Source organism: Oncorhynchus kisutch, linkage group LG15, assembly GCF_002021735.2.
Source record: "Oncorhynchus kisutch isolate 150728-3 linkage group LG15, Okis_V2, whole genome shotgun sequence".
Classification (NCBI taxonomy): domain Eukaryota; kingdom Metazoa; phylum Chordata; class Actinopteri; order Salmoniformes; family Salmonidae; genus Oncorhynchus; species Oncorhynchus kisutch.
In genome coordinates this window covers 85638290-85650008 of record NC_034188.2, presented here as the reverse complement: position 1 = coordinate 85650008, position 11719 = coordinate 85638290, and the positions used below count along the sequence as shown (strand labels likewise).

The 11719-nt window shown below is 46.8% G+C and overlaps 1 protein-coding gene across 1 annotated transcript; it reads right to left on the bottom strand.

The window, feature by feature from the left end:
• Positions 1–734: 734 nt before the first annotated feature.
• LOC109906130 (extracellular calcium-sensing receptor-like) lies at positions 735–9128 on the bottom strand. Its single transcript, XM_020503790.2, has 11 exons — positions 8899–9128; positions 8498–8789; positions 8037–8279; positions 7843–7938; positions 7359–7674; positions 7103–7275; positions 6717–6947; positions 6451–6574; positions 6163–6356; positions 5767–6045; positions 735–1888 (listed from the first exon to the last, which is right to left on the bottom strand). Exons 1-11 carry the CDS (start codon positions 9126–9128, stop codon positions 1460–1462), a joined length of 2607 nt encoding a protein of 868 aa, XP_020359379.2. The 3' UTR covers positions 735–1459.
• Between the last annotated feature and the right edge of the window lie 2591 nt (positions 9129–11719).

The window sequence follows — 11719 nt, the reverse complement described above, 5'->3', positions numbered from 1 at the left end:
ACTCTGGCCCCTCTCATCACTCTGGCCCCTCTCATCACTCTGGCCCCTCTCATCACTTTGGTCCCTCTCATCACTCTGGTCCCTCTTATCACTCTGGTCCCTCTCATCACTCTGGCCCCTCTCATCACTCTGGCCCCTCTCATCACTCTGGCCCCTCTCATCACTCTGGTCCCTCTCATCACTCTGGTCCCTCTCATCACTCTGGTCCCTCTCATCACTCTGGCCCCTCTCATCACTCTGGCCCCTCTCATCACTCTGGCCCCTCTCATCACTCTGGCCCCTCTCATCACTCTGGCCCCTCTCATCACTTTGGTCCCTCTCATCACTCTGGTCCCTCTTATCACTCTGGTCCCTCTCATCACTCTGGCCCCTCTCATCACTCTGGCCCCTCTCATCACTCTGGCCCCTCTCATCACTCTGGTCCCTCTCATCACTCTGGTCCCTCTCATCACTCTGGTCCCTCTCATCACTCTGGTCCCTCTCATCACTCTGGCCCCTCTCATCACTCTGGCCCCTCTCATCACTCTGGCCCTCTCTCATCACTTTGGTCCCTCTCATCACTCTGGTCCCTCTTATCACTCTGGTCCCTCTCATCACTCTGGCCCCTCTCATCACTCTGGCCCCTCTCATCGCTCTGGTCCCTCTCATCACTCTGGTCCCTCTCATCACTCTGGCCCTTCTCATCACTCTGGCCCCTCTCATCACTCTGGTCCCTCTCATGACTCTGGCCCATCTCATCACTCTGGCCCCTCTCATCACTCTGGCCCCTCTCATCACTCAGGCCCCTCTCATCATTCTGGTCCCTCACATCACCCTGGCCCCTCCCATTATCCTGGAGGGCTACAGGCTGCACAGCCAGGATCTAGGAGGCAGTCATAAGTTGATTTCTGACAGAACAGTGAAAGAGGAGGAGAATGAAAGTTTGTGGACCTGCAGTGAAAGAGCACATTTAATAAGGAAAGCTGTCAAACACTACAAAGATCTGAGAGATGTGTAAGAGGACAAGCTGAGAGAGGATCAATGTAAAAATGATGGATCTTTCATTAAAATAACTGACTCTGAGGAGGGACAACAGCAGTCTCCTGTGGTAGATAACTGACTCTGAGGAGGGACAACAGCAGTCTCCTGTGGTAGATAACGGACTCTGAGGTGGGACAACAGCAGTCTCCTGTGGTAGAAAACGGACTCTGATGTGGGACAACAGCAGTCTCCTGTGGTAGATAACGAACTCTACTGAGGGAAAACATCACACTCTTGTGGTAGATAACTTACTCTGAGGAGTGACAACAGCACACTCCTGTGGTGAATAGAGATCTGTTTCTTGGTGGTTTCTAATTGGACATCATGTGTTTCTTGGTGGTTTCTAATTGGACATCATGTGTTTCTTGGTGGTTTCTAATTGGACATCATGTGTTTCTTGATGGTTTCTATTTGGACATCATGTGTTTCTTGATGGTTTCTATTTGGACATCATGTATTTCTTGGTGTTTCTCTCTGGTCTCAGAAGGATGATGTAACACTTTGGAGCAAACAGACAGAACAGCAGCCCAAAGCTGGAGGCCAAGATGGCAAAGATCTCTACAGCTACTGTGTACTTCCCAGGAGAGCTGACGTAGGCAGGGATGAAGGAGATCCACACGACACAGAAGATCAGCATGCTGAAGGTGATGAACTTGGCCTCGTTGAAGTTGTCTGGGAGTTTCCTGGCCAGGAAGGCTAAGAGGAGACAGAGGGAGGCCAGCAGGCCGATGTAGCCCAGCACCAGAGAGAAGCCTACCACAGAGCCCACCTCACACTCCAGGACGACCCTCGGCCCACGACCCTCTCTTCCTCCCCTCTCAGCCGGTTGGGGTGGAGCTAAGGCCAGCCACAGTACACAGATCAGCACCTGTGGAAGGGAATGGAGGTGGAAGGAAAACGCAAGCACAGTTATCACAACAACAAATTATATGTTCAGTAACCATGTTTCCATCCACAGTTTTTATGTGAGTAAAGTTATACCGCGTATAAAAAAATACGACAGCTGTGATGGAAACAGGAAGTTTCAGTACAATGTTATAAATCCCGACAGATGATTTGTTAATTCGACATGGTTGGATATTTTTGGGTTGAGAAATGAATGTTGGAGGAAACACCTATTAACCCTCATTATCAAAGTAAATTTGGAGTCACTCAATGAGTGTGGTCCTCCATGCAGTTTATTAAGCTACAGATTAAATAAGTTATGATGAAGTTCACAGGGTGCTGAAAGTGCACGGTATGAGCTTGATGCTCCTTTCCAATAAATGTTGAGGGTCTTATTCTGGTGACATGATGATTGATGCATTTAACAAATAAAAATATAATTTTCCATAATAATCTCGTCATGTAGACCACCCTACCCACACAGCCCACCAGCACTCTATCTGGCATGTAGACCACCCTACCCACACAGCCCACCAGCACTGTATCTGGGAGCTGTTGGCTAGGGCTCACGTACCAAGACCAGAGTGGGCACATTGCTATTTAACTCAACAGTTTGGGAAAAAACTATCAGTAGAGTTGAAAATGCACACTTTGAACATTCAACTTTTATTCGGTACATGAAATTTAAACAAAAAAAGTACATGTTCTGTGCACTACGTCATCTCCCACTAATTTTTATCCTCGACAAGTCTGTTTGGTGGAAACGCCACTGGTGGGAAAATGGGCATATTTTCTTTTTGCAGATCTTTGAATATTCGCATGAAGATCTGTCCATTGGAAGGAAACCTAGTTTATGAAGGTGATATGTGGTTGTCTCACCTAGATATCTGTAACCTCTGTATAAGAGCGTCTGCTACTGTAAATAACTAACATGAAGATCTGTCCATTGGAAGGAAACCTAGTTTATGAAGGTGATATGTGGTTGTCTCACCTAGATATCTGTAACCTCTGGATAAGAGCGTCTGCTACTGTAAATAACTAACATGAAGATCTGTCCATTGGAAGGAAACCTAGTTTATGAAGGTGATATGTGGTTGTCTCACCTAGATATCTGTAACCTAGCAACTGAAGGAAATAATTAAAGCTCCAATAAAGCCGTTTAAAAATTAAAAATATAAAATACTTTCTGGGTAACAATTAGGTGTGATTGTTTTCAATTAAAAGGTAAAAAAAATATTTAAAAAATAGCTTCTTAGCAAAGAGCAATTTATCATACAAGAATGTAGCTAGGACTGTCTGGGAGTGGTCTGAGTGGGGAGGGGAAAACTGAAAATGAGCTGTTGGCATAGAGATTTGGAACTCTCTATCTTTATGGTCTTGCAAAGTTGACGTCCTCGCCCCGAGTGGAAATCTAAAGGAATCCCCATTAAAATCCATCTGTTTAAGCTAGATGTTTTATTTCACAGGCTGCATCACAATCCACAGCATCCGCCCAATGGTGGCCGTCCACATCTGCAGTGGAAGGTGGTCGAGCTACAGTGGTGATTGCCAGATCGTAAGACACCCTGATAATGACGAAAATGTCTGTAGCATCACAGGACTCATCTGAGTGTGGGGTTCTCATTTAGTTCACAGGACTCGTTTAGTTCACATATCCAAACTCGGTAGGCGCGGTCAAGTCCAGGTGAAGGTTCAGAAGAAAAGTTCAAAAAGTTATATTACAGTTCATAGAAATATGTCAAACGACGTATAGAATCAATCTTCAGGATGTTTTTAACATAAATCTTCAATAATGTTCCAACCAGAGAATTCCTTTATCTTCAGAAATGCAATGGAATGCAGGTCGTTCTCACAGGAGCACAATCAGCTCATGGCCTTCTGCTAGACCTCTGGTTGAAATAGCTCTCATTCTCTCCCCCTTCATAGTAGAAGCCTGAAACAACGTTCTAAAGATGGTTGACATCTAGTGGAAGCCTTAGGAAGTGCAATATGCCCCCATAGACACTGTATATTCGATAGGCAATGAGTGGAAAAACTACAAACCTCAGATTTCCCTCTTCCTGGTTGGATTTTTCTCAGGTTTTCGCCTGCCATATGAGTTCTGTTGTACTCACAGATATCATTCAAAGTTTTAGAAACTTCAGAGTGTTTTCCATACAAATCTACTAATACTATGCATATTTTAACTTCTGGGCCTGAGTAGCAGGCAGTTTACTCTGGGCAAGCTTTTCATCCGAACGTGAAAATGCTGCCCCCTATCCCAAACAGGTTAAAAACAGAAGCTGGACTGCAACATTCTAGTAGCCTGGCTAGGACTGTAGAATGGGTCTGTACACTTTCCCTCCGCTGCGCACTGTAAACCTGACAAACGAAAGCAGTGCAATTGAAGTTGAGTTCGCTGATGTGAGCGAATCAAGCTATAGTTTCATAAAGTAGATGACTCGCTTGTGTGTCCTATTAGGTCCGCGGGCCTTGTGTTTGACACGTACGCTAGTCTATTAGCCACGTTATGACTGACTTGTGGTCATTGCCCTTGCTAGTTTGATTGTATTGACATTCCCAGCCTTAGTTACAGTTTTGTAAAAAATATGTTTTGTAAAAAATATTGAGCCATTGAAACTGAAACTGTGCATCCCGAATGGAGGCAGTAAACAATGTACCAGGCCAGCTGTGATTTACAGCCTGATAGCAATATTTGTGGACTACAAAGAAATGTATTGTTGAATTAAATTAATCATGCACTGAACTGCATCCATCTATTCTGTCCACAATGCCTTACATTATATAATGTAAAATAGAACCTAAGATGGTTTTGAAGCATAAACTGGAAATTTGACATTTGTGACTGATATGATTGTCTGTGAGTTTCATATCTGCGAAGTAGTTAAAACACAGTCAGTTCCTCTGGCACCGAAGACGTGGATGTCGATTAAGGCAGCCCACCGCACCTCTCTGATTCAGAGGGGGTAAATGCAGAAGACACATTTCAGCTGAAGGCATTCCGTTGTACAACTGACTAGGTATCCCCCTTTCCCGTTCCCTTTCAAGGATGAACTAATTCACCATCTGGTGATGTCACCAGGCAGGCCAACACTCCATCCTACCAAAACAGACTGGAATTTCAGACTTCTTTTCAAACACCACTTACACTCAGTGGTGTAAAGTACTTAAGTTAAGTAGTAATTTAGAGTGTACTTTACTTTACTATTTATATTTAATTCACTATATTGCAAAGGAAAATAATGTACTTTTTACATTTTCCCTGACACCCAAAATGACTCATTACATTTTGACAGGAAAATGGTCAAATTGACCCACACATCAAGAGAACATCCCTGGTGATCCCTACTGCCTCGCATCTAGTGGACTCAGTAAACACAAATGCTTTGTTTGTAAATTATGTCTGAGTGTTGGAGTGTGCCGCTGGCAAACCGTCAATAAAAAATACTTTAAAAATTGTGCCGTCTGGTTTACTTAATATAAGGAAATGTAAATGATTTATACTTTTACTTTAACTTTTGACACTTAAGTACATTTGATCAATTCCAGTTACTTTTGCTAATTAAGTATATTTAAAACCAAATACTTTTAGACTTTTACTAAAGTAGTATTTTACTGGGTGACTTTTGCTTTTACTTGAGTCGTTTTTTATTAAGGTATCTTTACTTTTACTCAAGTATGACGAGTGGGTTCTTTTACCACCATTTCCTATACTAAAAGGGCATTATCATTATTCACACAATTTCATAGTATCATTCCAAACCAATAGTGTGGATATATATATAAAACAAAGGAAAATCAAGATTTGACTGCAGTGGGCATTTCAATTCCCATAGAATATAGTAAAAACTAGATGTTCACCTGGATGAGTGTGCAGAGTGAGATACCCATCCTCTGCTGGGTGGGGCTGAAGTATCTCATCAGGTTCTCTCCAGGCAGAGTGGCCTTGAAGGCCACCAGCACCACCACAGTCCTGCTGAGCAGACAGGAGATGCAGAACACAAAGCTTATACCAAACAGGGTGTGTCTCAGCATGCAGGTCCACGGGTTCGGCTGGCCAATGAAAACCAGAGCACACAGGAAGCAGAGCTTGAGCGACAGAAGGAGCAGGAAGCTGAGCTCAGAGTTGTTGGCTTTCACCTGGAACGAGACAGAGAAAGATAATTTACACAATGACATGTCAAAAATCCCATCCTTATATGACACAATCTCATCTCTGTCCAGTACCTCTATATATGATCATATGATTCAACTCACCAGGGCCGTGTGACGGTGGTAGAGGAAGGTGGCCAGGGCACCGGCTGTGAGTGTTGCCCCGGAAACTGAGATGACAGACAGAATGACGCCCATGGTGTCGCTGTAGGAGAGGAAGTCCACCAGCTGGGGGATGCAGGCCGTACGATCAGGGTTGGACCAGAACCGCTCTGGACACCTAATACACTCAACTGACCCTGATAAAGAAGGAAGAAGAATGAGGAGTCCAAATCAGGACCAATCAGGGTTGAGGAAAAATATGAATTGGAATCAGAACCGTTGATAGATTACCTGTTGTGTTGCTGATCTCTCCCTCAGCACAGGACAGACAGTCAAAGCAGCACACAGGCCTCCCCTTCTGTACCGCATGCCTGGTACCAGGGGGACAGTCAGCACTGCATACAGACACAGGGACCTATTAGAGGGGGGAGAGGACAAATGTATCATCATCATCATCATCATCATAATCATTTTATCATTGCAATTGTCGTCATCATCATCATAATCATTGCTATTAATATCATCATTACACACACACCAGAATTAACAGTTCTCACCTCATCTCCGCTGCCCCCACCCCACACCACTTTATCCATGTCGATGTGAAACTGGTCGTCCGATCCCTCAGAGGACAGAAAATGTCCGACCTGGACAAACTCTGCCGTCCCCTCGGGGGTCACATGCCAGTTGATGATGTCATAAGAGGCAGGCGGATCACCATTCATGTCGAAGTGGAAAGATTCCCCCACAGGAGTACTGAAGTTCACTCCCCTCAGATAATGAACAATCTCAAATAGAAAAGGGCATTGTAACAGGATTAAGAGTTAGAACCAGTTGTGGCTTTTGTTCTTCAGTATTCAAACCTTACAAAGTGTTTTCACTGTATCCTGACTGGAAACATTAGTGTTCTTAACTTGAAAACAGATCCACATGTTATTCTCACCTGGCTGGGCTGAAGCTTCCTGATATCAGGGCACTGTCCACCATTAAAGACTCCATCCCCTGGTCGACAGGCCATCATATCCTGTATGGCGTAGGCGATGGCGTACACAGCCTTGTACACATTATAGCTGGCTCTCAGCTGAGACACGTCAGCATACTGGCTCTCCCCCTCACCTAGGATTGACACTTAATTTTACTGAGATAACATTGGGAATCTGGACAAAAAGAATTAGATTTAGGTGTAAACTCTCCCTCACCTATGACCTCTGACCCAGTACACTGTCGCCTGGACGAATGGGTCGTGTTGAGTTCAACCCCCAGAGAACACCCAAACATCTCTTCCCACATTGACTTCAGGAAGGGGTCAGACTTCTGGTAGTTCCCATCTGGATGGAGGCGTGTTAGGAAAGTCCCCAAGCCAGGAATATCAGCTTTCTTTAGGGCAAATCCAATGGTCCCGGCAAGAGAGGGCAGGTTTTCAGGGGAGGAGAGAGTAGAGTCAGTGACCCAGGCCTCTGAGGCAATCCACTGCTTATCTGTAATGTTCTGACGGACAACCTCTTCCATCAGGGCCTGGAGAATGAAATCATTAAAAAGATCAAGATAATCAAGCTGAAATGCAAGATTATCAATATGGAAATGATTGTGTCTGTAAAGGGCATCAAGACACGGTAAGACACAAGGACACTGCTACAGCTGTGTTACAAATCATTAATATTACTCTGACTGGAAACTGCTCACATGTGCATCCTTTGTGATAGCAAATGTCACCACCACTCTGGCAGTCGATCCTCTGATGGTGTCCACGATGTACCTGATACGTCTCTGAGATCCTACCTACGGTGATGACCATCAGTGAGATTAGATTAGAAGAGAGGGGAAGTCAGAGTAAAACAGAGAGTGTACATCGTCAGATCATCAGGTTGAGGTCGTACCTTGGGGATGACCTCAGAGTAGGCGACACACACCCCAGATCCCTGGAGCTCTTGGAGAAGCAGCTGAACCCCAAACTTGCCATAGTCATCATCCCCTGACACCAGCCCCACCCACACCCAGCCCAGCTGACGCAGAAGCCTGGCCATGCCCAGAGCCTGGAAGGCATCGCTGGGTACCGTACGGAAGAATGAGGGGTACCTCCAGTTGTCACTCAAACACGCGCAGGAGGCAAAGTAACTCACCTGGGAGAGAACAGAGTGAGAGAGAGAGAGAGAGAGAGAGAGAGAGAGAGAGACAGAGAGACAGAGAGACAGAGAGACAGAGAGAATTAGAATTTAAAAAAGAGACAGAGATGGTAAATAAGGGTTAGAGGGATTAATCTAGATTAACTTTGAAATGTATTGTGTTATACAGTCATCATCTCATCCTAACCCAGTCTGTTATCCATCCCCTGCCTCACCATGGGTAAATCAAACGGCCCGAGGGTCTGTGCCACCACAATGGAAGCTGAGGAGCGGGCATCCCCGATGATGACGGGAACCTCGGGGGTTGTGCCACATTCTGTGCCCACCACAGAGGCCTCCTGGCCAGTCACCATGGCTAGGGCCGCCCCCAGGGTGGTGCCCTCTGACAGGCATGTGTCAGAAGCCAGGAACCCCAGGGTGAGGTTAGGCAGGAGGGCTGGGTCACGGTTAATCTCCTCCACAGCAAAGATCATAGTCTGGAGCCAGCGGTAAGCACGCTGGTAGATACTGACAGACGGAAGAAAGGATGAAACATTGAGATATGAGGTAACTGAATAGACATTACCTTCAGGTGAAAACACAATGACAAAATGCTGTTATCACACAAGCTGCATACATTGTACAGGTAGAATTTTCCTTAATGCTCCTGAACTCCTGCTCTGGTAGAGGGGCTTCCACATGGATGGGGAACAGGCCCCCAATGACCACATCTCCTGCCCGATAAACACTGCCAGAGACGGGCTTAGCTATTAGCCGACAAGCCTCCTCTCCACCTTCATCCAGACCCCAGACAGACCCAGGGACATGGAGACAGTAGAGCAGCCACATCCAACCACACAGGCTCATCACCTGGAGAGAGACAAGTCTGAAATCTGGGTGAGTTCCGTCACCTGTTGGAGAGAGACCAAACCAAGACATTGCAGACAGAACACTCTGTAGTGTAGACAGAAAGAACAAATGAACAAAAGTGATATCAATGAAGATAATCACCATTCAACACAGACACCTGTTGTTTCAGAGTAACCAGACATGTTAAACAACAGTGATAGACACACAACACCCTGTTCTACCTCTGCCCTACCTGGCAACAGTAAACCTTATCCTGGTGAGACAGACAGACAGAAAGAGTGAGAGAGAGAGGATGAGTGTCTGTCAGTCTGGCATCTCCTTCAGAGTGTGAGAGTGAAAGAGGGAGAGGAAGAGGAGAGAAGGGGAGCTGCTGATATAGGGAGAAATGAGCCCGCGGCTAAAAAAACAAGCACGCAGCCACCAGGGGGTGCTTGTAGGGAGGGAGGGGCAGGAGGGGGTTAATTGGGGACTTGTTATTGGAGGATAACTTGGGGAGCAGGTAATTGGGGGTAATTGGAGAAAGCCTGTGAGGGTGATGTTATTGAAGGTAATGTGTAGTACAGGAGATACAGTATCTGTTCTTCAACAACATCTGATGGATCCATTCAGACAGATATTACATCATACTGTACTATAAATGATTTTATTAATTGTGTCTAAATTGATTGGCGAGATGGGTAGAGAGAGAGAGAGAGAGAGAGAGAGAGACAGAGAAAGAGAGAGATAGAGAGAGAGAGAGAGAGAGAGAGAGAGTAGATAGAGATTTATAGAGAGGAAGAGAGAGAGAGAGAGAGAAAGAAAGAAAGATAGAGAGAGAGACAGAGGGAGGGAGGGAGGGAGGGAGGGAGGGAGGGAGGGAGGGAGGGAGGGAGGGAGGGAGGGAGGGAGGGAGGGAGGGAGGGAGGGAGGGAGGGAGGGAGGGAGGGGGAGAGAGAGAGAGAGAGACAGAGGGAGGGAGGGAGGGAGGGAGGGAGGGAGGGAGGGAGGGAGGGAGGGAGGGAGGGAGGGAGGGAGGGAGGGAGGGAGGGAGGGAGGGAGGGAGGGAGGGAGGGATATTCTTCCTCTAAACTTTGTGTTCTCTGAGCTGTACCATTGACAGCAGGTTTTTGTGGGATATAATTGTGGGATATAATTGTGGGATATAATTGTGGGATATAATTGCATGTAATTAAAGAGTGGCTGTGACAATGAAGTTAATCACTTTAATTGTGCTGACGACGTCGGTATTAGTGTGTGTGTACCGAATGTGTATGTGTGTTTGTGTGTGTGTTTGTGTGTGTGTCATGGTGCCAAAGAGCCAGAGCCCCTCAGTCCAGGGGCGCCAGAGCCCCTCAGTCCAGAGACGCCAGGGCTGCTCTGTCCAGCGCTGCCAGAGCCTTCCTCCTCTCCAGCGCTGCCGGAGTCTCCAGTCTGCCCAGCGCCGCCTGAGCTGCCCGTCTGCCCAGCGCCATCTGAGCCGCCTGTCTGCCCAGCGCCATCTGAGCCGCCCGTCTTCCCAGCGCCATCTGAGCCGCCCGCCAGTCAGGAGCTGCCAGAGCCGCCCGCCAGCAAGGAGCTGCCAGAGCTGTCAGCCAGCCAGGATCTGCCAGAGCCGTTAGCCAGCCAGGAGCTGCCAGAGCCGTCAGCCAGCCAGGAGCTGCCAGAGCCATCAACCAGCCTGAGCTGCCTCTCAGTCCTGAGCTACCACTGAGTCCTGAGTTACCCCTCAGTCCTGAGCTACCCCTCAGTCCTGAGTTACCTCTCAGTCCTGAGCTACCCCTCAGTCCTGAACTACCCCTCAGTCCTGAGTTACCTCTCAGTCCTGAGCTACCCCTCAGTCCTGAGCTACCCCTTAAGTCCAGAGGTGTCCCTCAGTCCGGTGGGCCTGTTGTTTAAGGTTCCCAGGTCAGGGTCGGCGGCAAGGGTCGCCGTTCCTAGGAGACCACAGAGGCGGACTAAGACTATGGTGGAGTGGGGTCCACGTCCAGCACCACAGCCGCCACCGCAGACAGATGCCCACCCAGACCCTCCCCTATAGGTTCAGGTTTTGCGGCCGGAGTCCGCACCTTGGTAGGGGGGTACTGTCACGTTCTGACCCTAGTATTTGTGTTATTTGTTTGTTTGAATTGGTCAGGACGTGAGTTGGGTGGGCATTCTATGTTTTGTGTTTCTAGGTTTTTTTTCTGTTTTCGGCCTAGTATGGTTCTCAATCAGAGGCAGGTGTAGTTAGTTGTCTCTGATTGAGAATCATACTTAGGTAGCCTGGGTTTCACTGTTGTTTTGTGAGTGATTGTTTCCGTGTCTGTGTTTTACACCACACGGTACTGTTTTCGGTTTCGATTATTCACGTTACGTTTATTGTTTTTGTATTGAGTGTTCAGTTTATGTGTTTCAATAAACAACCATGGACACGCCGCATATTGGTCCTCTGATCCTTCTCGCCTCTCCTCTTCAGACGAAGAGGAGGAAAACCATTACAACTGTATTATTGACTGTATGTTTTGTTTATTCCATGTGTAACTCTGTGTTGTTGTATGTGTCGAATTGCTATGCTTTATCTTGGCCAGGTCGCAGTTGCAAATGAGAACTTGTTCTCAACTTGACAACCT